The sequence below is a fragment of the Elaeis guineensis genome, chromosome 10 (genome assembly GCF_000442705.2).
Source record: "Elaeis guineensis isolate ETL-2024a chromosome 10, EG11, whole genome shotgun sequence".
Classification (NCBI taxonomy): Eukaryota; Viridiplantae; Streptophyta; class Magnoliopsida; order Arecales; family Arecaceae; genus Elaeis; species Elaeis guineensis.
This window is the reverse complement of record NC_026002.2, coordinates 8,824,331-8,851,795: the sequence shown is the minus strand read 5'-3', so window position 1 is coordinate 8,851,795 and position 27,465 is coordinate 8,824,331. Positions and strand designations below refer to the sequence as shown.

General features: G+C 33.5%; 2 protein-coding genes across 3 annotated transcripts; one reads left to right on the top strand and one right to left on the bottom strand.

Moving 5' to 3' along the window:
* The first annotated feature begins 21,814 nt into the window (after nucleotides 1-21,814).
* On the top strand, nucleotides 21,815-25,626 carry LOC109506322 (uncharacterized). The gene is made up of 4 exons (XM_073245132.1): nucleotides 21,815-22,385; nucleotides 23,769-23,893; nucleotides 23,984-25,465; nucleotides 25,585-25,626. The coding sequence occupies exons 1-3, from the start codon at nucleotides 22,266-22,268 to the stop codon at nucleotides 24,273-24,275; spliced, it is 537 nt and encodes a 178-aa protein (XP_073101233.1). The 5' UTR covers nucleotides 21,815-22,265; the 3' UTR covers nucleotides 24,276-25,465; nucleotides 25,585-25,626.
* On the bottom strand, nucleotides 24,539-26,867 carry LOC105053378 (protein IQ-DOMAIN 19). Of its 2 annotated transcripts, none has more exons than XM_010934503.4 (4): nucleotides 26,442-26,867; nucleotides 25,626-25,859; nucleotides 24,787-25,434; nucleotides 24,539-24,676 (listed from the first exon to the last, which is right to left on the bottom strand). In XM_010934503.4, exons 1-4 carry the CDS (start codon nucleotides 26,865-26,867, stop codon nucleotides 24,656-24,658), a joined length of 1,329 nt encoding a protein of 442 aa, XP_010932805.2. In that variant the 3' UTR covers nucleotides 24,539-24,655. The 2 variants fall into 2 exon arrangements, with proteins under 2 accessions (XP_010932805.2, XP_010932804.2); XM_010934502.4 differs by having other exon boundaries at nucleotides 24,580-24,718; nucleotides 24,799-25,434.
* Between the last annotated feature and the right edge of the window lie 598 nt (nucleotides 26,868-27,465).

The window sequence follows — 27,465 nt, the reverse complement described above, 5'->3', positions numbered from 1 at the left end:
TATGTATATATATGTATAGATGCTAAATAGTTCTTGACTTGAGAACAGTCTTATGCATGGATTGGATGATTGTAGTATTGATTTCAAGCTAAAAGTATCTAATGAATATATAATAACATAATATGTTGAATTTTCTCCATTAAAACATAGTACATCTAGAAAATAGGTAGCTCAATGGTGGTTTTAGTCACGCTTCCTTCTACTTTAGATTTTGACCTAGCCTTTCTCACCCAACTTACGTGTAGAGTGCTTGCACTAATCGTGCACGAGCCAAAGTTGGCTTGAAACTGTGCCATCAAACATGATGCCGTAGCTGCATGAAACTTTAAAGATGGTGAACTTGAAACAAGTCTTCGAGATGCCACATATAACCCATCTAGAAGATCATCAAGCCTACGTAAATGAGAAAATGTTCAAGCTATGTATCAAATAGTCATGCAAGCCTTTTTGACTTGGAAGACATACACAGGGATTTTAGAACATTTTGCACTAGGAAGATGGCAGAATCCTCACGCAAAGGTACCCAATTATTGGTGGTTGCAGAAGGGAATGGGCATGCGCCTCCTGTTTTTTCTTTTTTTGTATATCTGGACTTACCATCCTTGTATTGGTGTGAGAATGAAGATGATGAGTCCATATTATAATAGTTCATCGAGTTGTATTCTTTCGGATTAACCGAACTGTATTAATCATTTCTTCCCACAAGAGAAATATGACTTAATTTATGGTAGATGCACCTTTTGATCATCATCATGTCTTGACCAAATGATGAGGGCCCACGAGATTTGGGCATCGAGAAGGAATGTACTTATGTTCTTGTAAAATCTCAGTTATCTGCATATTAATTACCAAGAGAAAATCTCAAATTTTCTTTTCAATCTTTATCATATAATGAACACGTTTTCTCTTTTACATATTAAAGCGTTCAGCTAAGAAGAGATGGGAAAATGATCAATCATGAATAACATGTGCTTGGTCTAGTGCTGTGAAAGCTTCCCCTCCAGGGCCACTCGGACATATGGTGCTCATCAGGTTCACATGCTAAAGGATTAGTGCTAGATGAGAGTAAAAAGGATAGATGCTAACCCAATAAGCTTAATAAACAAAAGGCAACAAGAAAAAGTAGAGAAGACCACGAGTCATACTCAGTGGACTACGTCACTTATGAAGTCTCCTAGCATGGCATCCACAAGAATTGGGAGAAAGATGAGCTTTCAGTTATATGCCATCCTTTACACATTATGCTAGCTTCTGTATAGCAGTCAGAGTTGTTTAGAAATCCTCCATTCACTCGGTCATCATTTTTTTCTCAGAGTGGATAAAAATAACGACGACCATTTTCCATTGATCTAGAAGAATCCTAGCTAGTTTTTAATGATTTCTCTTCTAATCAATTCTACGTTGGTACTTCGTATTTGCTAGATGTATGGAATCACACTTCTGATTATTCCGCAGTTTTATTCCATTACCCCAAAAGTTGAACCATGGGATATATTTGTTAAAAGTGTCTGTATGTATGGGGGAGTCAAGCATGAGTATAAAGGAGAGAATGGGAAAGACCTCATGAGAAAAAGGAGATATAATATATATAACTTCTTTTAATGCAAGATAATTACATTGTACAGAGTTATTTCATCGTTGTAAACCATTATTTGTCATTGTAATGCAGCAATTAGTGCAAATTGAAAGAGACCAATACTCCAATGCAGGAGATAAGACTTCCAGATTCACTTTTGCTTTCATAAGAACCCATTATGGCTGCTCTTGATACTCTATATATCATTGCTTTGAGGCACGACTTCCATACAGTGATAAAAAGATAGTGACCCGGCCCTCCACTATGCTGATTGAAAAAAATTATTGCAATCGGTGCGTTGGCGAATTTCAGAACCTTTTACCCGGCCCAGGTAAAGCCGGTCTCAGATAAACCTCAGACAAGGCTTTGCTAGTTCAGGGTCATATTTGGAGCAAGACCTTCACATTAATCACAACCACAAAGCTAAATCTCCAATCATATTCATGGGGCGGATCACTCCCAAAAGTTAAAGAGTCATGGATAATAATGATGCAATGGATATCAGGCAAGCCAATGGAACCATGCAACTGTTTGACCAAAATTTATAAGGTGCTATTTACCATCTAATCTGCCGTCATTGTTCTAAATGACTGCTTTATTTGGTCTTTTCTTAATTAATTGCAACTGTTAGTCCTTTATTCTTTTAATAAGTGTGGTGGTTGTGGGGTCTATCCCCCTTAACCTCCTTTTCATCAAAAAAAAAAATATGCTATCATTATTCTAATGAATACTTGATCCATAACTCCCTCTTGCTGCAGAAGGGGTTGACTGGAGGGGAAAGAAAGGGAGTAAGAGAGCAATTTGGATTTCTGACTCCTTAAAGGCAGCACTCTTTACAGGTTTATAAAAAAAAAAATATATATATATATATATATATTAAAATACAGGAGTCTGGTTGAGTGAAAACTCGAGAAAATGGATATAGCCTCCCCCATGTCTAACAATCCTTTCCGGTAGGAAGAATTGATGAAGAAAAAAATAAAACAAGACAACCACGCTAGCTTCACTTAAAAAGTAAGATCATATTTACCTTTTCGTTCTTCAGTAGCTTTAGCATGGTTCTAATAATACAATATTGTAGTGGAGGATAAAATTCTTCAACCAGAGTTACTTTAGCAATGAATTCAATATTTTCTGAACACACAAATCAAGAGGGAAGAGCTTCTAGTTTCGCAGTATTGAATATACCAATAATATTTTTGATTTTTTGATTTTTTTTTTCTTGAAAAGATAGTTGCATGGAGACTTACCGGTATCAATTCACATGGCAATCCATGGCTTAGCTGAGAATGATCTTAGATAAAAAATTTCAAGTTTATTATAAATGGGGCTAGATCATAAATGGGTCAGCTTGAATTAACCTGATCACTAAATGGGTTGGGTTCAAGTTTACAAACTGACATATCTAATCCATTTTGATCTATTTAATAATTAAATTAGGTCATTAAGATTATGAACCAACTCATTGAAAACTTGTTTAACCTTTTTACTCAATGTTAGACACATTTAACCCACTTAAAATTTGTGTAGTTTGTTCAATTTGACTTGGTTATTAGATAGGTTATATGGTTGACTTAGGTCACCAATTTAGTAGAGAGATGATCAGACTTGATTTTGGATTTTTGACTCATTTAAGGAAAGGGTTGGGTTTGGGTTAATAGGTATCTAAACCAACCCATATCTCGACTGACTCATTTCTTTTTTAATCCAATCTATTGCCAGCACTAACTTCGATCATTTAAAGAAATGCAGCAAGAATCAAACATATTAAGCACACATAGGCAAATATTTTGTAAGGTTTGGAAAAAAAAGTCTCCTCCCTAAATATTCTTTTTATTTTTCATAAGAACTAGGTATTCATTTAGCTAAAGTTGATTCTTACACAATTATTTTGTGGATGATGCATGTGCCTTTTGAAGTATCATGAATACTTTTTGGTGCAAATACGTTCTTTTTATCTGAATTTATACAAGAGTGATAATTACGTTGAGCATCATAAATGTATTCTTTATCATTGGGGTAGATCAGAGTTATCTTCATATCTATTGCCAAGGAAAAAGGAGATAAGAAATTGATGATCCATATTTTTCATGATTATTTAACGGATGAAGAGGTGTTTTAGGTTAACTTTAAATTTAGTTTTTCTATCATCTATATCTAGACTACATTCATAATGTTCTTACCATCAAAAATCATCTGACATATCCTTCCATCACAAGAAACCTTTGCTCTAGAAATTGATTATATTAGCATAAATTGTTACCAAAATTTTGTAATGCTCTACTCTTTTCATTTGAAACAATGTGTGCTGTGAAAAACTTTGTAGAAGAAATTTTTCATCTCGAAAAACCATTCTTGCAACTTTAAAATTAGAATTTATGAACTAGGCTCACTCTAGTGGTCAAAACCTTCTGCTTAGCAACTAGATGATTTGAATTTGAGTACTAGCTAGTACGTCTCAAATTTAGGCTTAGATAATTATAATGTTAGTTCATTCCCTCTCTTTTCCTCAAAAATTTTAAATAAGAAAATACTTTTGAAGGCAAATCAAGATTCTTTAAGGAAGTATTCTCATCTTTAGAAGAAGACCTATATGCCTTTTCTTTTTTAAAAACTAGAAGAAATATTGATAGGGGATTTGGATTCTACCTCTTGTTTGGAAAAATTTGATGAATCTCAATTGCATCTTTCATGTTGACTAAGTCTAAAAGATGGAAACTGAGAAATTTTGAAAATTAATATAGATTTTTTAATATTATTTCATCCTTTTTGAAATCCTCCTCTAGCACTTTAGATTTTAAGTTTATCCTCAGAATTAAGTCCATTAATTCTGAATCCATTATTGCATAGGACCCTTTTGCTTTGATATTAGATAATATGACAAATAGAGGTAAGAAAGCTAGTAGAAGCTGTGAGAGGCAAATATAAACACTAAACAGGATGGTAAACAATTAAAAAAGGATGCGGAGAAGAAGAGAAGGGATATCTTAGAATCACAACAAGAAAGTCCATAACTCATAATTGTCGAGCATTAAAAGCTGTGTTATAACTCTTTGCAAACCATATAAATAGACTTTTAGTCATACTAATACTAGAGAACTTTCAATATTATAGACCCTACATCTGACTAATAAAACTTGCAATATCACTAAATTAAGAAAGTTGGAAGAAAACAACCATTAAACTATAGCTAAAGCTTCTGAAAGGTTTTACCAAAAAGTATTGAAATTCTATCTAGGCTCACTAAGTATTAATCATGGATCCAAAGAGATTTTAAGAATAAGTCTATATTATCTAAATCTAATATTTCTATGAAAATGTTATGCTTTTTAAAATTTTGTTAGTTTTGAGTAGGTTGAGCAGACTTTAACTATTGGATCAGATAGATGTTTGAATCTATCTGCATAACATATTCTCTCTTAACAATTTCAAGGTGTGAAGGCAACTCTTGCTTTCAATCTCAAGAGGTATATATAAATTAACAAAAGCTCTGTTGCTTTTCACACTTTTGCTTTGGGCTAACTAGTATATCTTGATTAAGTTTGTAAACTAGTCAAATAAATTAGAGCTCTGATTACTAGACAAGTGTCGTCTATCTTTTCTTTTAAGAACTTTTATATTACCAATGTTTTAGGATAGGACCATCTCATAATTCTTTCAGCTTTTCAAAACAATAACTCAACCCACCAACGAATATGCATTGTCCAATCATCCACATGAAGTCTTTGCAAAATTACAGTGGAGACCAAGAACTATGAAATCCTTTAAACAATACGAAAGCATTTTTTGTAATTTAATTAAAAATATAATTAGTAGAAGAGAACTATTAATTAGTAAAAAGCGAAATGTTCATTTCAATTACAAAGCACAAATGGTGTATATTGAGGACAAAAGTTGGTCTCAAGTAAAAAATTGAACCATTAAAAATAATTTAATAACTCAATTGCAAATCCTCAACTAAAGGGGCGAAGCTATTCATGCAACTGTAAGAACTCTTTTAAGGTGTAGGACCTGCAACTGAAGGGGACAAAATCATAATTTATTCACCAACTTTGAAGAGTTTGCATTAAGAAACAATAAGGTTTCTCATTAAATTTGCATAAGGACAATTTAGTAAATAAATAATTCTTAGTGAAGCAGTGATATGCCTATATAAAATTATGTGAGCTAAGGTCTTTTGCAATTAGAATTATTATGGTAATTCAACTACAAATATTAATATAGTAGCATTCTCAAAAAAATGTGCAAATCCTTTTAAATTGAAGGCATATTTAAATAATATTTCTAGGTGCTATATCAGTAGTAAATATTCAAAAGGTATTCTTGTGATTTAATTGCCAAACATATAGATGCCGGCTTGTAGTTGATTTTGGGTGATCAAGTTGGTCATGAGATTAAGTTTAACTTGACTCAATTTAAGTTAGGATTGACATAAAATTTTGAATATCAACTATTTTAGATTAATATCAAGATAATTTTTTCTTTAGTTTTAAATTTATTAATTTTGGTTAACTTTTTCTCAAAATAATTTATGTGAAATGGATTTATGATTCGAGCAAAATTAATACAAATTGATGAACTTTAGAGGTTCAAGCATGAATTCTGAATATTGTTAACTATTATTTGGACATCAAGCATTGGCTTATTTAATAATAAGAGCAAAAGTGTAGCTACTTGACTTAAGTTAAAACCATGACCAACCTAAATCTGTGCTAGGTTTAAATACCAATATACACATAAAATTAAATCCAGAATGGATGATTCATCAATCAATTTACATAAATTAAGGAAATTGTCTCTGACTCTAGCACACATATGGTCCTTTGGTAAGATTATCAATCAATCCTTCAACACAAAATGAGGAAAATTGACAAAATAATCAGTAAATTGAGTTACAATAAAACTCAAGCATGCATCTTCAGAAATAATAATTTATTCTCATTTTTTACTAGTATAACTCTGAAGCATAAACTTGCTTTGGATATTTTTCATCATTCACCACATCATACCCATAAATTGCATATTTGTATTATTTGTGATAGGTTGTTATTATTTCCAGCCAGTTTAATAGAAGTTTTTTCCTCTCTTACTATTGTAGACACTATTAAATTGGATTCTAAAGGAATCCTGCGAAACGTAATTCTCAAATTTCATCTTACACATTCTATATCTATTTCCTTGGCTTTCAAAAGGCTAGGCAATACATTTTGCTCGTCCTTTGCATAGTTTAATTTACGATTTTCTTCCAAAATAAAGTGAATATATTCTTTTTTAATCTTTAGTCTGTTTATTTTTGTTCATGCCTTTTGTTCTAAGATATGCAAGCTGCCCCATTCTGAAACTTCTTTTTGATAAAGCCATTTGAAGACCAAATTTTCTGATATTTAAATTTTCTAGCTTTATGTTCAACATGAATCACTAACACTCCTATCAAAATTTGTATGCTCTTGAAGCTCTAGTTTCTTCCCTTCAACAGATTACACAACAAATACAAGGAGTACATCTGCATAGACATAAGTACCTAAGCATGCTCGCAAGTGCGATTGAATGTAAGCCTACACAAGCTATAGAAGTAAACATTGCCTCAAAAAGCTGAATAAATATATAAAGTGTATTCTTTCGGGATGCATAATTGCTGGATATTGTTGACCCAGTCTATATCAATTTTCTCTTGCAAAGCCAATGGGATTTAGACTGGAACTACTAGAAATCCTCATCATAAGTTTCGTCCACCATTGTCAACCAAAAAACACTATAGATTGTTGACAAAATTGCGGAACCAATGATCACATCAATCCTATGAGGCCTGTACTAAGTATCTTCATCTTATAGCTCGAAGCCGTACCCCAATTGGATATATAGGAACACTGAGAAAATGTTAAATTTTCAATTAATATGCTTATGGACCCCTACGGCTAATTCGGACCTTAATGTGCACGACTCGGAAATGTTCACAACAAGCATTATGATGAATTATATAATTTACCATACCTATTCCTAAAATAACAAAAAAGATTAATATCAGTGATGTATTCATCATGCATCCTTGAGAGTTAATGTACTATATCCATGCTGCAAGACATGCAGTTGACAAGCTATCAAATTTTCATCATTAAAATGTGGGGGTGATCAGTGGAGGAGAGCTAATGGAGAGACACCATTGTTGATTGACTTGGGAATCAATGTCTAAGATGCCTTACTACTTGTTTTGTGAGGTTGGCCTGCTTGGATACATAGAAGGCTTTAAAAAGCATGCATGCTATGGACATTCTCCTCTAGTCAAAGATGGGAGTTAAAGTTTGAAGACCTTGGGCTCTATAATTGAGATGCCACCATTTAGTGACGTCGTCCGCGCGTGAAAGGCAACGAAGCTTTAGATTTAGCAGGAATGATATAAGAATTAATATCTCACATGTGACTTTCCATCTGGCTAGATATTTAGCTATGTGGTTGTGAGGGCGAGACATTCCAAAAAGAGGGAAGTGGGGAGGAAGCCCAAAAGATTTGGACGTGTTAGGTTTGGCTTAGAGAATGTGTTCAAATGTGAGTTTCCATCTAGATATTTAGCCATGCGGTTGTGAGGGGCAAGACGTTCCAAAAAGAGGGAAGTTGGGAGGAAGCCCAAAGGATTTCGACGTGTTAGCTTTAGCTTACAGAATGTGTCAAAATGAAGATTAGAGAGAATAAGACATGGAGAGGAAAGGTGGAGCTTAGAAAGTGAGAGGAAAGCTTCCTTTGCCCACTTCCTAAAATACTTAAACCTAACCTTCCATTATCCTTTTTCAGATGCTTAGTCATTTGTCCATGGATGTGATATCTTGTGCTCATCTCTCTCTCTAAACTAAGGAATCATGTGAGGCTATGTGAGTCGAGTTCTGGCCGACCAAACCGTGCAGCATTACAAGGGTGGACCATGTGTAACCATACGCGTGAGGCTTCTTGTGGTTCAGAACAAAATTTGGGGATCCAAGGGATCCCACAAAGTGGATTCTTTGTCCCTCCAACGGCCCCACCGCATCGGAGGATCACCACTCGATTGTTAAAGATCACAAAGGTTCAAAGGCAAGTGCAGGAGGGGAGAATAAGGAACAAAGTTTGCCAGCTAGTCTAGATTTGGATTATGGAGAAGGAAACTAAGTGGGGTGGCAAACTTGCCAATGCTTTCTTTGGTTGCAACATGACATAGGTTGCATATGTTGATATGTGGATACGTGTATGTTTAGACCCACATCAACTATGCAGTATGCACTCATAGATGTTGGGTACTTTATAGGCTAAAAAATTAAATAACATCTTTTGGCTGGTTTTTTTGGATGTATCTGGATGGTGATAAAAAGATATTAGAGTATACAGGGGTACAATCGAGCCAAGCCAAATCGAGTTGAGTAGTTAGAAGTTCGACTTCGATTTGACTCAAAATACTCGCCTTGAAATACAGTTCGAGATTATCAAGCCTTAATATCCCAAATCAAGTTCGGCTCGAAAAAAATAAAAAAATTTGAGAACGACTTGACTCGACTCGAATATTAATCAAGACAAACTCGAGTTCGAGTTCGAACTCGAAATTGAAACTTAACCTACTAATAATATATATATATATTAATATATATTATAAATAAATATAATATTATTAAAAATATATATATAAAGCCGAGTAGATTCATGAGCTCTCAAGCCAAAATTTCATTATTCAAGCTTGAATCAAACTCGATAATAATCAAGTTGAGTCAAGCTTGGACCTGAGTAGAACTTGAGTAGCTTACGAGCGCAGCTCGACTTGTTTGCACCCCTATTAGAGCAAACCCGACCTATGGTCTATCAGATTAGGAGACATCGAGTACAAGTTCATGCATGGAGACTGGATATGAGGTGAGGCGATCATAGTTTTTGTGATTAATTTAAATGGATTTAGATTCTTAGTTTGACGAGAATGCTATGCAACTTAAACTGAAGGAGTATGTAAGCATCTTTGTAAGTGTGTATATAGTCGTATATCAATCATACATAAGATAAATCTTGATATCTATATAAGACCAAGAAAATCCAAATAATATCATATGTATGTGCACTATAACAAAAGAGACATTAGTCATAAAATATTTGATGACAAAAGATATTTCATTAGCAAAAGTATATCTTTGGTGATGAAAATTAATTTTCATCATGCAACTAAAGTTAATATTTTTTTCATGATAAAAATTATTTTTGTTAAAAAAATTATATCACCAAATATTTGATGCAATTGCCAACATATGAATGAAATTTTTTTGTGATAAAATTTAGTATTACTAATAATTCATAAATTTCGTAATGAAGTATCTTGGATCACTACATCTATATTTTTTATGACTTTAATTTCGTGTTCCTATTTTTGTGACATTTTTAAAAGTTAAAACTTATTTATAACTACTTTTCATGACAAAAATAATAACATCACTAAATATCTGGTGCCAATTTCCAACATATAGAGAGAATTTTCTTGTGATGATATTTATTATATTGTGCCAAAATTTAGTGTCACTAATAATTCATAAATTTCATGATAAAATATCTTGGATCACTAAATATTTATATTTTTTATGACTTTAATTTCAGGTCACCTACTCTTATCTTATTTTATGATATTTTATGATATTTATGACTATGTTATGGGAGCTTTTTTGTGATAATATTTATCATATTATGACAAAACTTAGCATGACTAATAATTCATAAATTTCATGAAAAATATCTTGTGCTAGTAACATCTATGTTTTTTATGATATGAATTTGTACATCTTTTCTTATTTTATTTTTAAAAAATAGAACTTATTTATAACTGCTTCTCATGATAAAAGTAATAGCATTATCCAATATCTAGCACCTCGCACCAAATGGAGAAAATTCTTTTGTGACAATATTTACTATATCATAACAAAATTTAGTGTGACTAGCCATTTAAATTTTATGAGGACTTAAATTTTTTGTCATGTATTCTTATTTCATTTTCAAAGATTAAAACATATCATGACTCCTTTTTCATGATAAAAATAATAGCATCAACAAATATTCGGTATCAATTTCTACCATATGGAGAAATTTTTTTTGTAATAATATTTACTATATTGTGATAAAATTTAGCATCACTGGTAATTCATATATAATTTTATGAGAAAATAGCTTGGATAACTAAATATGTATATTTTTGGTGACTTAAACTTTTCATCATATATGGAGTAATTTTTTTGATGACAATATTTACTATAGTATGATAAAATTTATTATCACTAAAAACTTATAAATTTTAAGATAAAATATTTTGGATCACTAAATATTTATTCTTTTGGTGACATAAATTTTTCATCATATATTTTTATTTTTATTTATAAAAATTAAAAATTATCTATAAATAATTTTATGATAAAAATAATAGCATCATCAAATATTCTATCATATCTATCCTACAATTAAAATCTCTATATCTAACCCTTACTCATCTCAATCAGGTCGGATAAAGTAGATGGTATGGATTGGATCAAGTTGATTAGTATGACCATATATTTATATTTATGGTGGCCAAGCATCCATTCTATCTACCTCCCCCAGCACCTGATAAAATATGATAACATATTATTTTTAAGCTATTATTTAATAATAAATTTAAATTTTTTTATTAAAAAATGATAAATTTTTATCTAATTTATTATTATAATTCTCTAACTTTCTTTATATTTTATATGTAGATTGATGATGATGATAGATAATTTTTATCTAATTTGCATATTATAATTCTCTAACTTCTCTTTATATTTTGTATGTAAATTGATGATGATAAATATGGCTCATTATGATTCTAGTATTTTTGGAGATTCTTCAAATTATAACATAAAAATCTTTTTTTTTTGTTTATGAGTTGATTTTTTATATGGAATATCTTCTCCTTCTCTATAGATGATAAGTTTAGAATAATAATGGATGTAATGGATATTTATGAGCTTTGTTTATATAGATAATGAATATTTATCCATAGTAATATTTAATTCATAAAAAATTATAGTAATATTTAGTAATAAGATATTTTTCTATCATTATTTTACAATAATTGTATACTTTTGGTGATGAATTTTGGTCTCAAAAATATAATAGTTAATAATAAAATTTGATGCATCACAAAATTATCATTATATTCTATGATAAAATATTTTTGTCATCATATATTCGTCACAAATATAATATCTATATGATGAAATTTTTAATAATATAATTTATAATATTCAATGATGTACTTTGACTCATTACAAAATCACTATAATATTCTATGACAAAGAAAAAATTTGTCACCTTATGAATATCAAAAAAGTAATATTTTAATGACAAAATTTGTTCATCACCAAATTTAATAATTTATTTGAGATTTTACTCATCATAAAATTGCAATATGCTTCAATGATAAAATATTTTTATCATCAAATTCAAGCTATTACATCATATAATTTTATAAAAGACTCATTATTGAATCTTTTAGTGATGATGGTGGTGATAAAAATTTTAAAATTTTTATGATGAATAATTTTGTCGTAAAGGATAACATTTTTTATGATGAAGTTATTCATATTACTAAAAAAGATAACATTTTAAAAGGATAATATTTTTTATAATGAACTTAATTATTTATATTACTAAAAATTAACCTTTGGTGACAAAAAAATATCATATCGTTATAAAATTTTTAATTTTTTGTGACAAAGTAAATTGTCACTAAATATTTTATCATTTTATAATAATGTATTTTCATCATAACTAATATATATTTGATGATGAAATATTTCTATTGTCAACTTTCACCTTTATCAATACACTTTTTATGACGAGCGATATGATAATTTTTTTATCACTAAAATCTTTTATGATGAAATTAATTTTTTTGATGATAATTATTTGATAAAAAATTTTATTTTTTGTTGTAGTAGATCTTCTAACTAGTTTTTTGGATAAAATCCTGAATTATGATAAAAATATTTAAAGGAGGACAAATAAGAGAGACAAAAAGAGAGTTTGACTAGGAATAGAATATTTTTTGTGTTTTGTGAGTGAGGCATAAGATGCTATATTATTCTCTCAAAAGAGGCTTTGTCAAACTCATTCTTGTATAAACTAATTAAAATCTTATGAGATGGTATAGTTCGATTATTTTTTATCATTGGATGCATGATTTTTTTTCTATACCATGATGCATATAGATATGCTTGCTTCTTTCAATCAAAACCAATCAAAAAATACTTAGAAATGTAGATATTGATTGCCAAATTCTAATTTTATTAAAATTTTTTAGTTGCTCATTAGTTTGGTAACTTTAGAATTTTAGTTCATGCTATATTTGGTTGTGCATTAGGCTAAATATACAAGAGTTTATCTCTTAGCAGGGACGTTATTGTTTTTGACTTTTAATAAGAGATAGTGATGATTTTGTCTTATCGTGGAAGGGAGTGTAGTTTTATAAAAATTGGAAAGAGTGAAAGAGTTAGAGAAAATTTTTTCGATAGGAAGAATTTTTTAAACATCCTTGTGAGAGGAAGTGGGATTCATTATTTTAGCTTTATTTTCTTTTAAATAATTTTTTTACTCTTCCAAATATTTACTTCTCTTATTATTGCTTGATTTAAGTGGTGCTTGTTTTGGATCTTGAGTTGGACATTTTATCCGTATTGAATAGTATATTGTTCTATATGATATGGTCATGTAGTGTGTGGCATTGTAGGTTTCTTCAGACTCCAATCTTTAAGCAGCAACTTGATTATTGGTGATTTTAAAAAAGTGATTGTTAGGCATAGCCTAGAGCTTCTAGTAATTCATTGTACATAGGTAAACAAATGGACTCTATTATGATTTGACGTGTTTAGATCATGATGACTGACTTCACTAGCTAAAAAATAGCTATTTTTACTACCACTACTTGTCTTGTCGATTTATCAACATTAATATAACTATTTTTGTACAATCACTAATCACCAATAATATATGTCATTCAAACTGAAAATTCATAATCGAATCATATACGATGGAACAAGATTTATAGAATATCTTGAAAGAGTTAGAGATAATACCAATAGATATTCTAAATAATAAGATTGTGAGAAAAATGTAGAATCTAAAAGCTAAGAAGGTGATGTGGACTCTTCAAGCTACGATGGATAAAAGGAATAATCCCCATACTTGAAATATAAAGGAGTCGAAGAAAATATGGGATACTTTTGCAACTATCTACTCAAGATCTAGCAAGATAAAAAATCAATGTATTTTAAACAAAAATTACTTAAAGAGTAGATTTTGGTTCCAACTTCTCCGAAAATTCAAAAAAAGAGCAGAATTGGTTTAAAGATGAAGATTTGAAGGAGATGAAGTTGGTCAGTTGGAGGCTCGATCAAGTCTGAAGGACTCAAGACATGATAAAATTGATCAACTCAAGGCTTAATCAAGTTTATAAGAAAAAAATATAAAGCAAGAAGAGCTTGATTAGATAGCTACTATATCTAGTTCAGAAGAGATTATGAATAAAGAACCGATTAATTTTAAAATTACTCAGAAAGAGTCAAAAAATACTATAGTTGATTTGCATGCAAAGATCCTTATAGAGAAGTTAGATCATGTATAACAGTGATCCAAAATATAGATATTTTTTGTGAAAATTTAGTCAGTCATGAGGATGAAAATCTAACTAATTTTAAAATAGTTTTAGAGATTAAACAACAAGAAGACATACTTGGTGAAGATAACTCATATTGTGCCTTAGTATTCGACAAGATTTTTGATGTGCTAGTTAGTTTTAAAACTACTTTAAAGTTCAAAAAGTTAAAATTCTCTACATATAAGGATTTGATTCCATGTATAAAAGCTAGCCATGCGTAAATACATAAAGCTACTAAACTGGAGGCATATGAATATGATTAAGGTTTTGTTACTGATTATTTTTTTTACAGGTAATGGCTAATGCTTACAATGATTACCATTGGCAACTTAACATTTGTTGGGCTAAGTTGGATGCTCCATGAAATTTCAAAATAGTGATGGTGGAGTCAATTAATGCTAAGGAGAAGAGTTGAAGGACGTCATCGATTTTTGTATACATATCAAAGGGAATGAGTTGGTGAAGGTGTTACTGTTCAAGCCAATATAGGAGCTACACTATTTAATTATCAATTCAAAAACTCAATGCATGTTGGTATTGCTATAGTAATAATGGTGTTAACTATTATGGCATTTCATGATATGAACAAATTTAACATTGTTGGTATTAGGATTTGATGCTAGAGATTTAGCCCACATTGAGCCCACAACGAGGTTCATGACGAAAAAAAAGTCCAATGAGACCAAGATCACTGAAACGGAGCTCGGACGGAGAAGATACGAATTTTGAAGTTGGCACGAAATTCGAGGCGGGGAGGACCGTCGGTGGCCGGCGGAGCGCGGCCCAGGTGGGGCCAACGCGCGGGATGTGCGACCTAGCGGGTGCGCGGCCCAGGCGCCGGCCCGGCGGGCGCCGGCCCAGCGGCGTGCGGCCCAACCCATGCGCGGGCGTGGCCCAGGCCCAGGCGCCCTGCCTGGGCCTTGTACCCCGGTCCACCATGGACCGGACGGTCCACGGGTGGGCCTGTGACCGCGTGGGTGTTTCCCATGTATTTCTCGCGGTCCACGGTACTATTCCATGGATCGAAGCATAATCGGAGGGCCCAGGGACGTTCTGGTCTTGATCGACGGTCCAGAGGGTTATTTGACTTTGTTTAGGACTCCTAATCCATCTCTAATCATGGTTTAAGCCCTTTAAAAGGCCTGTGAGGCAACAAGAAGAGTGTGGTTTGATTTTTCTACTGTGGACGCCGTACGGAACGAGGAAGAGAAAGAAGCATGCGTTGCTGAGAGAGAAGGAGTAGGAGGCTCTTGACAGCGGACGTCAAGCACTTCAGGGTTCAGGGGTCTTCTAAGAGAGAGAGCTTTTGAGAGGAGAACTTCTAGAGAGAGAATTGGGTGTACAAGGTTGAGGGTGAGGTCTCCTCTTATAAATTTTTTTTTTATAGTAAAGTTTGCATGCCCGTGGAGGAGCCCTTTTGTGGCTGATCCACGTATTTTGATTGTTTTGTTTTGTTTCTTCTTTCTTCTGCTGCATCGCGTAGTACTGAAAAGGTCTTGGAGGTGGTGTCCTGACCAGACATCCACCCAACAGTTGGTATGAACTTAACAAAGAGAGTGTGTTAAGATTTATTACCAAGTTCTAATCTTATTAGAATTAGTTTAGTTGGCCATCAATTCTAATAATCTCACAATTTAGGTTCATGTTAAGTTAGATTAAACATTAGGCTTAATATGTAAGAGTCCGTATTTTAATAGAGATAGCGATGTTTTTATCTTTACCTCCAATTTAGTACAAACAATGAATTTAAGGAAGGATGGATAGGAGCAAGAATGGATGACGGAAAAATGGGTGGGTATTCCATTCATCCTCTTATGTATTTGGTGAAATATTAAAAGATAGATGGGAATGATTCTCTCTTCTATTTAGTACAGAAAAAATGAAAAGAAGTAATGATGATATTGGCATGACATTTTTATTAAACTATCCTTTAACAAAAAATCATTATTATTAATTTATAATATTTAATTATACTAAAAAGTTGGCAGTATATAAATGTGTAACATTTATAATTTATAAATATATAAAAATCATATAAATATTTAATTTTAATTTAATTTAATTAGATAAATAATTTTATAAATTAATTATATATGAATTAATTTATTTTTACATGTAGATTATATAAATAAATAATTAATTTATAATTTAATGGGGGTATTTTATTTTGCTAAAACGTGAAAAAATGTTAGGATTTTGTCAAAAATTAATGAGAGGTAATTTTGTTTATGTAGAAATAGAACCTTTATATGCTCTATCTATCCTTCCTTATATCCTTTTGTTTGGGAAGATATAAATTGGTGGACTAAGATGGATGAATAATTCTTTTTTTTCGTTCATCTTTTTCTAAAATTTTGGAACTAAATAGTGGATAGAAGGTATCCATCCTTCTAGTTCAATCCATTCTCCCTCTCATGACCCTAGCCAAATACAGAGTTAGTACACATAGTGATATTTTTGTCTTGTAGTGAGAAAGTGTATAATTTTATAAAGAGGAGGAAAGAGTGAGGTGAAAAGTTTGATAGAATTCTTTTTAATGAGGAGAATTTTTGAGATGCTTTACAAGAAAGAATGGAACTCATTGTTTTGGCTCTTATTAATTTCTTTTAAATAAATTTATTTTCTCTCTCAAATATTTTCTTCCATTGCTATTTCTTGATTTAGTTAGTGTTCTTTTTTGGATCCTAGGACAACATTTGATCTACATCGAGTAATGTGCCATTCTATAGGAAAGACCATGGAAGGAGAGTTGCAAGGTCCCGAGGCTCTTCAGTGTTGAAATATTTGGGTCTAAAAATATACAATTATGGTTGGGCTTATTTGCAAGTTATAACTTGTAAGACTGAATATCCCCAAAAAAAGCCCCTCCACATCTATGGGGTCATGAAGTGGTCAAAGAAACATGTATTACTGTGGATTATTTGAATTATCTAAATTTTTGACCACTTGATGGATAGGCCAAAGGTCTATAAATCATATGATTTTTTATGGATAAAAGTTTAAAAATAATAGATCACATTTAATATCTCGGATCATTGATATGAAAGTGGATCGGATTTGAGTGACGATCTACTCAAATGTAACAAAGTCTACCTATGTGTGTATGTGGGGAGAGGGAGAGGGAGAGAGAGAGACATGGAAAATGAACGTAGACTTGCATAGATTTTTTGTAATATCTTTGTTCTTCTTGTTTTGTTAAGAATATATTAAGTAATCTCGTAGCTGGGCTATCTCGACATACTTGAGCTTTTCTTGGGTCATACTGAGAAATAATTTCTTGAAAATGTATTACACAAATTAGTATATGGAAATACTATATGAAAAATATATCAAATAAAATATAGCAAGATTGTCATCAATATGTTATTGCATCATGATTTCGAGGACTGGTAAAATATTGTTGCAAATAGGTTATACATGTTGCTATCTTAGTCCATATGCTGCGCATTTGAGCTAGATAAGGATACAATGGATAAATGTTTCTATTCCATTTCAATTCGGAGTTTTTGGTTGTTTGCATAATTTTTCCAAGGAAAAACACCTCAAGTTATTCTTTTTTTTTTTTCAATTTTGATCATGCATGCATGATTTCAAATAATACAAAGAGGTGTTCAAAAATGATCGAGAATTGTCATATGGTGCACACGACATACTACTTATTTTTGGAGGTCCAAACTAATGTAGTTGGCTTGCATGGTGCTCCATAGATGTGAATAATTTTGTTCTTAGCAGAGAAAAATGTATCATAAAGTTGAGTAGATGTATTAATAGTTTGCTGAACTCCTATTAGATCTGCTTGTGATTTGCAACAATAACAGTCCTGACTTCTTCACACTAATTTCATGTTTTAAAGGAGAATGTATATTCTTACCAAAAAAAAAAAAGAAGGGATGGAACCTTCATCTTAATTTGGCAAATGGTGAAAGGATTTCATATAAGGCCACTGAAAGAGACAAACATTCTTCCATACAGCAAAGATGAAGAACCAACCTTCAACATCGAAGATCAAGACTATGGAAGACCAACTTATAATTTGCAGCATATCCATCCAAGAACCGAGTTAAAAGATAAAGCAATCTGCACTACCTCTTATTCTCTTTAAAAGAAAGGAAAAAAAGTAACACAACCTAAGGGAGAAAAATAAAAAAACTCATGACAGGAATTGGTTTTCACAATGGAAACTCTAATTGGTCTTCTATAAGTAGACATACTAAAAGAAAAAAATGTGTAAAAGTTTTCAGTGAGGTCAAAACTATAGCATAAGATGTAAGACATAGTTTTGATGAATAAATAAACCTCTTTCTTTCGTTCATTATTTTCTTCACACCGCTTGGTCATTTGGGTGGGAGGCAACTCGCATGTAATGGGCCTTCCATGTTCCTCCATGGTGCCTGTGGTCCAACCTTGAGTCAGGATACATACACAACTCAACATGCCCATGGCCATGGGTGGATTAGCTCCCATTATCCTGAAGCATAGCCACATAGATGAAGTCCATTACCAAGAGAAATTTAAAGCCACTTCTGCAGGGGAACTCCATGTGAGTATATATGATGTTTATGGGAAGCTCATGAGCTTCTCTGAGCCATCTTCAATGATAAGGAAAGGAGAGGGAACCAAAAGAAGATGAAAAGAAGCATGTCATGGAGCATTCTGCTATCCCTTCTTCAAATTTGTGGGACTTGTGCCACTTTTTTGCCCTCTGCTCTCCAGCTTGTGAAGCTGTTATGCTTGTGCTGAATTATGATGTTGAATCCAAGCTAAATCTCTTCGACTTGCTACCTATCATATCTCAATCAATCTGCTTGGGCTGGCATGTAATAAATGGCCGCACATAAATAAGGGTTTGGCCCCATAAGAGACATGCAAGGCCTACCAAAATTTCTTAATATAAAAAAAATAGATCATTCATATAACACTGAACAGGCGATGTCAATTTAAAGCATCTATGCATTCTATCATAATAATTTAAATAACAAAACTTTAATAGTTCAATAAGCATTCAGATCAACCATCCAAGAAATTTCATTAATTTTGACTTCAAATTAATATTAGCTAGTCGACCCTAAGCTCTCCAACACATAGCTCATCACCCTATTTGCAATATTGCTCAACATCTGAAAACAGATAAGGCAGAGAGCAGTGAGCTAATAGCCTAATAAGTTTCCTTAGGTTGATCAAGGATAGAATATATAAAGTAATATTCAGATAAATACAAATATCATTATCAATTATAAAATAAAGTACATTTGTAAATTTTAGGAAGGAGTTTCACAAATGCATTGAGATGATTATCAACTTAATTAATTATTCACCTTTAAAAATTCTAATGCAAAAGCTAAATTCAATGCATATTATTGAGAAAAATACCTTGATCTTGATGAAAATTTTCAATAAATCCATTTACTATTTTGCTTTCTTAGCTTGGTGATTCCAATCACAATATATAGGTCCTATGATAAGACCTGGAATAGACTAGCTCCTAAATATATAATTTGCTAATGGTCATCTCCACTAGCTAGACCTTGAGGGAACTAGCTCTAAATACATATTTACTAGTGATTAACTCCACTGGTTAAGCCTTAAACATGTAGTCTCCGAATATATATCACCAATGATCAAACCCACTAACTAAGCTTACATCACAGTCATACTAGGAAGTAACTATTAAATTCCTTCCCAAATCAGTTATGAGTCATATAACAAACATGAAGCTCTCAATATCTGTGAGATTTGAAATAAGACCTGACAACACATTTCCTACATTTCCATCACGCAAAATCAATCAATATGTTGCTCTTGATACACACAAGTCAGTCCAACACCATGTTTATGTTGAGTATTTCATGCTTGATCCATACTTTAAATTTTTTTTTTATATAGGGTAAATATAATAGCTAGTTTTAAATATGAAATTTCTATAAATAATTTCATAAAATTTGATTTTTAAGTACTTCCAAACACACTTAAAATGAAGCAAAATAAATTTTAAATCAAATCATATAAAATGTATGGTAAATATACCAGGGTGGTAGATATACTTACAAATCCAGATGGACAAGATCCAAAAAATAGTCCTAATATGGCGGCACGTTATCTAAAATAAATACACCAAATCATTAGCATGATCCTTACAATTCATTCCTTCCATTACTTTTAAGCATGTGACACCCTTTAAAGGCTCCATGACCAATAAAGAAGGTGTATGGACCTAGTTAACATGGCCTTGCAAGCATTATTGGCCGGTAAGTGAAGGTACAAAGAAGAAAATAAATGGAAGGAAAGAGGAAAGCAAGCATATAGAGTGGGAAAAAATTTTTATAATCAGATCGATTATGAAAAAAATTACGAATGGATCGTTATCGTTTGCCTTGTGCATATATTAAGATATTCATCAAAAAAAAAAAAAATAGTTATGTGATGTTTATTAAATTGTTCAAATATTTTTATGAATTATCTATTTTTTTTAATATTTTAATGCGTGCACGGTCATCTATTTTTTAATAGACGTTTCGAAGTATGTTCGATTATAATTTTTTTCATGATCGATCCGACTATAAAAATTTTATTCCAGAGAATGGGGTATTTGACAGTTGGATTCATTGGTAGGGAAGAAAATGAGGGAGGAGGAGAAGGATACAGAGGAAGGGAAGGAGAAGAAAAGAAAAATAAAAAAAATTAAGGGAGAAGGACTCAAAGAAAGATGAAGATGACCCTCGAGGCCGGAGATGCTGTTTCACCACTATGAATGGAATTTGACATACAACATTAGCCTTTTTACTTATGCACAATCCACATTACATACTTGAGCACCGTGACAGAGAGCTCTGCTTAATGCAATTTTGACCCTCAAGTTATTCTGATACATCATTAAAAGCCCATTGGCCTCTATTTTAGATAGAAGAGCAAAACAAATTAATTGGCCATGCAAATGCACGACCATGCCATCCGTTCTCATCGATAAGGATCGAGAAGTTGCGAGCTTTAGCACCTTATACCTTCAAGAACTTTTACTGTTAAATGCTGCCTACTTGAAAAAGGCAATGATGATATATTAGGCTACAAACTAAACTATAAGGAATTTAAGACAAAAGCAAACTTAATTGATAAATAAAGATAAAGTTTTCACCTGTTGATGACCTGGAGAAAGGTCTCCTTCACTATTTTTATAACTTGAAACTTACTAGTAGCACCTCTTAACTGTAGGGTATAGGGATGGTAATCGGATGGGGTTGAACATAAATGGATTGAATCATAAATAGATCGGATCAGAAAGGTCCAAATTTGAATCTAATCTATTTATTAAATGAATTAAATTTTAAAATTTAAATCTATCCCATTTATTAAATAGAAAATTTTTTTTATCGGATCGGATTCATACCCGTTTAATCTGTTTATATAAAGATCTTGGGCTCCTGGCCCAATACTATTGGATCTGTTAACCTAATCTGAAACTTGTTTAATAAACTCAATGGCTATTAGCTAACAGGGATGTCACAATTGTTTGACACTAAATATTAAAAGCCTTCGGTCGCCTATTTTTGTCAACAGAAAAACTATAGTCCCACTGCAAGTTTCTGTACTCAACGACTTTCATGATAAAGCTGAATTAACCATCCGATGCAGATACTTATAATGTTTCTTATCAAAATAATTTAGATCCTCAACCTCAAATCTAAAGCGATCCTTAAAATGATTTATGATAAATTCTGCTGCAGTTTCTTCTGTGTGTATTCCCCATACATCCTCATATCCTAATATATTTCAAGTGGATCATCTTCTTGTTCCTGTCTAAAACTGTCAAGAAAATATGATCTCGAAATTGTAAATCGGTGATATAAGTCCTAGTTTGACGGTGACCTCTTGCAGCAAAATTTTTGGAGAGATTTTTATCAAAACTATGTTTGCAATTACGATCAATTATAAAATCAGCAATTTAATAATAAGTTATGCTTCCTCGCCCGCTTTTGGTTTCTTCCTTCCCCCCGAGAGCTGGTGAATCTCGAATCCTTCTCCTCCGCCGTGATGCAAGCCGGAGGACCGTCGGCGCCCCGACCTCTTGTCGGTCACGGGGTCCCTAAAGCCCCCCGCTGGAACCGGAAGCTCGCGCTCCTTGACAAAAAGGATGCTGATCGAGTTCGCAAGGTAAAACTCTCTGATTCCACTCTGTATACCTTTTGATTAATCGGGTTATAATCGATCTCGGCGTATTAAAGAAAACTTTTTGATAAGTTTCTGCGGTGGAGTTCACTGAAAATCTTATTGGTTGATAAGTAGTTTGTCTTTCTGGGAGTATCAAGAATTGAATCGAATCCTGTGAGAATCATTGAAATGCTGTGGTGGTAGTTACGATCCATGATACTAGGGGGGAATCTCTTGGCGTTTAGGGTTTATTGGTCGGGAAGAGACAAGGATTGAGGTAAGGGGAGGGGAAAGGAGGGGAGAAGATAGAGAAGGGGAATTAAATTTTAAAGCACTCCCAGTTACATTATAGCCGATCATTTAATTTTCTTTAGGGGTTGATATGTCTAATAGTCCACTCATATTACATTACGTTGTCATCTTTTTCAACAGGATGTTGTTGGCTATGGAGTATAACACTAAGTTATGAAGGTGCCATATAAGGATTGAGCAGACTTTTACAATTGGGTGTCAAGAAAAGATCTACCCTGGTTTCTACAAAAATTTATGTCAGGGGGGGCCTGCTTTAAACTTTGAAGGTCAGTTGGCCAATCGGAAGTTCTATTCTATTGGTCGCAGTTTGGGAGAAACACTCTGAAATTTATTTGAACATGTAGAGAGTGCCAGAAAAGGGATGATGACAATTTTTAATATAGGAACCTGGATGCATGTGTAAGATGCAAATTATAAGCTAATGAGTTAAATTGTAGCGTAATCCCAAATTGGTGCATAAACATCATATGCGGTATGATTTTATTCATTGACTAGGAGCATAAGGCTCCCAGCGTGCTTAACTTATAGTGGGATTCATATAGTGAGTTACTCTTTACGCAAAAGGTAGAATACTAGAGCATCCAATATTCCAGCTATATTTTGAAATTTTATTGGTGGGGGTCAGAGGTGGCATTAATCATTTCTTTGCATGTTTATAACTGGATCAAAATTAAGGGTCATTCATAATATTCCATTCATTAGTATAGGGGATTAGGGCAAAATGTCTAACAACTCTTCTTTGTTTAGCATATCCTAACTATTGGTGGGCTTATTCCATCAATCTAATGTCAAAAAAAATTGACTGAAAAGGTTAAATAAATTACGTTCTTTGATAGGTTGTCATTCATAACTGGTTTACTTTTATGTAGGAATTTACTGTTATTTCTTTTTCACATCAATCTCCCTGAACCAAGACTAACTTAGGCTTGAAGTTGTTTGGTTAGTACAACCTTATCCACAAACAATTGTTTTGTTTGAGTGCCATGCGGGGATCCATGTCAGTGTCCAAGTAAACTAATACTTGACTTAATTTTACATTTTTTTATACTGTTTTCTTTGTCCAACAGTCCACAGTGCTCTTCTCCAGATGGGTATACATATCTGCAACTGTTTGACACTAAAAAGAATAATCTCTTTGTGGTGAAATCCCCACCTGAAAGCTTCATCATTCGGGCAGGGGAAGCAGCTGATATCTTGTCGTGAGGTAAGCTTTGCTCTACACTTATTCTGTTGGCTGACCTGTCGAAACAGGGGAATTAAGCTGAGAGATATTTGTCATCCTCGTGCAGCCAGCTTCGGACCAAACTCTCTCTTATCCCTGCATACCTTTCAGATTCTGAAACAAGTAGGAAGTTGTTGTCAAGCTTCAAGACATCTGGGACTTGTGACAAAAAAAAAAAAAAAAAAGCTTCACTGAGCTCCTTCATCACTGAAACTCAGGAACCTCTTGAGCTAGTGCAAGAAATCCTCAAAAAAATTCCACCATCCTCTCAATTGAGAAATGTCATGACATTTGCAGAATTCTCATGTGAAACCACCAGGCAGTGCTATAGTGGCAGCGGACCGCAGTCTGCTATCTAATTTGTAAAAATGGGTATTTCTGTAGGTTGTCAACATCCAATCAAAAGTTTATTATCTAATTCAAACACCACAGAGGAGTTATGATTCTCAGAGGTTACAAAGTGCGCAAAACTATGTCTGTAAACAATCTGCAGTTGTTCAGTTGTTACAATAGGAATGAAATATAAAAAGAAAGTGGAAATAGCCCAAGCTAAAACAAGGTATTAGAAGACTTAAAATCATGGCTAACATGTAGAGGGGGGAAAAGCATTCCTGGGACTCGGCAATTTCTGAACATTTCCTTCTCGTTAAGAAGCTTGACATGAACTTTCTGTTTACCATCTACCTTCACCAGTGTTACATGTACCAAATGGCAGTAGTTGAGATTGTCAAGATAAGAGTCAGTACTTATTTTTGGGAACCTGGAATCATAGAGCCATGGCATTTTCAGTCAGTAATTCCTCCTGGAGAAAGTATTCAAGAAATCAGTTCATATAAGCAAGAATAGTATCTAAGAGTTACAAACTCACACCTCATATCCTACCAAAGATCTGCAATAGTTGGTATTTGTAAGCACGGTGCTTGTTGAACCACATTCACTGTCTTTGAGGGACATGCTGGACCTGTCAAGCTTGATTGGCCATGGATACTGATATCCATTTGCTGTCAAACCCACGTGGGAAGAAGATCGTTGCATCCTAACACCTCTTGGAATGTTTCTTCCTTCCACTGATGGCCTCCGCCTGCTTGTTTGCCTTTCATATGTATCAGTTCGTTGCCTTGGTGCACTCTGTGACCGTGCCTTTGCCTTTGAAGACTCTGTGTTGGCCATGTAATTTGGGTAAAAGGAGTAGTCGAAAGAAGCTTGTGTTGCATCAGATGCAGACAACGCTGATAAGTACTGGGGACTGCTTTGTGCTGTGGTGAATGAGAACTCCTCAAAATGTCCGCTGTAAGCCCTTGGGCTCATATCAGTTATAGCTGATGGAGCAGGTGAGAACTGTTGGTATTGTTCTGCCCTGAGAGGTGGACGAGCACTGCCATAATATGCAAAGGCCCTATGATCTTTTGTTTCAGTTTGTGTGATAGAATAACTGTTTCTGCTCTTTGAAGTGCTCCTTGACTCACCCAGATCCATTTCCACAATTTTAGCATTCTCCTCTGCACTTCTATCCAACTCCTACATGAATGAAGTATGTCTCATAAGAATGGTAAATATGAACACCACTTGTATAAAGTCTAGGCTAAAAGCCTAGGACTTTAGATTTCCTCTTAATGTCCAAACTTGGTTATATAGTATGTGTCATCCAAGTGTCTTTTGTCATCTTAGAAGATGCATTCAGTAATATTTTTACTGGAAAGCGGACTTACATATGAATACCGAGATCTGGGATGCTGTGGTGATCTCCTGTATATTGACTGCTGTTGTGAGATGACTTTGTACTCTTCAACCATTTGGATCCTCTGGGCACATGCTCGAGCTTGAGCGGTCACCAGAGCCTGCATGCGGCGGAGAGTAGCAGTAGCTTGCTTCCTCACCAGATGGCCTCTCACCAATGCTTGCAGTTTCACCAGACCTTTCAGCGCACATAAAGCTTTCCTTGCCTGCAGATATAGAGTATATTCATCTTCTCTATGTATAACTCTATGGTTCAAATTTTATTAGCCACATTATTTCTCTGTTATATATAATTGTTCCACCCAAACATAATTTTGTGCCTGGAATCGCAGATCTTAGCGTTTGATTAGCTATCTTACTGTTCAGTTTTCCAGGTGACCTACCTTATTCTTGTATTATGGGCAAAAGTTATATTGTCTATGTCTTCTTGTTCTTTTTTTATTAAATTGCAATTCATTCTTAGTCCAATTTATTAGTTGGAACCTGGATTATTAGTAAGATATTGAGAAGTCAAATGGCAGTGCGAGAAATATTTATGATTCAGGTAAACATACTAATATGTTCATCTTTTTGACTTTGTTTATATAAATCATCTCATGTATATGATGTTTCAATTTCAATATTCTTAGAAGATGAGAACGAAATTGCCATCTTTAATTCTGATGTCACTCAGGATGTTATGTATATTTTCATATACTTTTATAATAAATATTTTCAAATATTAATGATACTTGATTTTCTGCATGAAAAAACAAAAAGCAGCAATATGTTAAAGATATGAGAAGTACCAGATAAGATCTAAAGGCAGCCTGAATCTTGATTGCAGCAGCCTCCTCAATGTTACTGGAATTTTTATCCGTGGCAGCAGAGGTTAAACGCATGACATTTGCTGCAGCCTGTGCAGCAGCCATGGCAGCATCTGCTGCTGCAGCCGCTGCCACTGCTACAGCCATTGCATGCCTCTTCTGATCAATCTCAACCTCTGGCAGTACATTTGTAGGTGCACTTACGGTTGGGTCTGGTGAACTTAAACCCTTCCCTGCTGCTGCTGGTCTCCGGAAGCTCCATCTCTTCTTCTCCTTTGGTGTGGGCACTGGGATTGGAGCTGATTGGGCCTCTGTCGGCAATGGAGATGTTAAGTTATCGCCTTTCTTTTTCTTCTCCTCCCTCTTTCCAGTCAAGAAGCTTTTAAGCCATTTTGCTGCCTTCCCCATTGATCCTCTAAAGCATTTTTACAGGAAGGAGTTGGGAGCCATTTGCACAGAAAAAGCTACATGAGACAAGGAAACAAGCATCCATATGCCTCAGACAGAAAGGAACTTATATCTGTTATCAATCTCTGGTAATTACAAATTGGTCTTCTTTCTTCCATCAGTTTGACTCCTTTTTCCTTCTCCTCCTTTTGTCTCTGTAACTATATCTCTTTCAGTGGGTTGATCTGGCTTGTTTGTTTGTTAGGCCAGCCCCGCAGGAAAATGAGAAAAATATGACCCTGGTAAGCAATTTGCTAGCTGCAAGATTGATCTAATAATATCTATTGTCTTAGTAGATCTTTCTTTTTAAAGAATGGCCAGCCAGCCTTAAGTTGTCATGAAGGTAAGTTGTCATGAAGATATGGAAGGCGATCATGGTTAGTGGGGAAAATTGTTTTGTGGGTCAATGAATGGGCCAGAGGGCCATGTGGAGCAAACGTGCTGAGGATCCGCAGACAACACTTTTTGGTTGTCAGCATCTCATGTGAAGTTGGGTCCATGATAGGCTTGTGGTGGATCCCTGTTAATTTACGGCACCAGCTTTTAGCTCATGATCCCA

Bases quoted from the DNA above. Each gene is read 5' to 3' on its own strand.
- LOC109506322 (XM_073245132.1), top strand. From the start codon at position 22,266: ATGCAAGCCGGAGGACCGTCGGCGCCCCGACCTCTTGTCGGTCACGGG. The intron at 22,386-23,768 runs GTAAAACTCTCT...AACAGTCCACAG, and splicing joins ATGCTGATCGAGTTCGCAAG to TGCTCTTCTCCAGATGGGTA. The intron at 23,894-23,983 runs GTGAGGTAAGCT...ATCCTCGTGCAG, and splicing joins GAAGCAGCTGATATCTTGTC to CCAGCTTCGGACCAAACTCT.
- LOC105053378 (XM_010934502.4), bottom strand. From the start codon at position 26,867: ATGGGGAAGGCAGCAAAATGGCTTAAAAGCTTCTTGACTGGAAAGAGG. The intron at 25,435-25,625 runs GTAAGTCCGCTT...TCATTCATGTAG, and splicing joins CCAGATCTCGGTATTCATAT to GAGTTGGATAGAAGTGCAGA. The intron at 24,719-24,798 runs GTAGGATATGAG...TACTTTCTCCAG, and splicing joins CCAACTATTGCAGATCTTTG to GAGGAATTACTGACTGAAAA.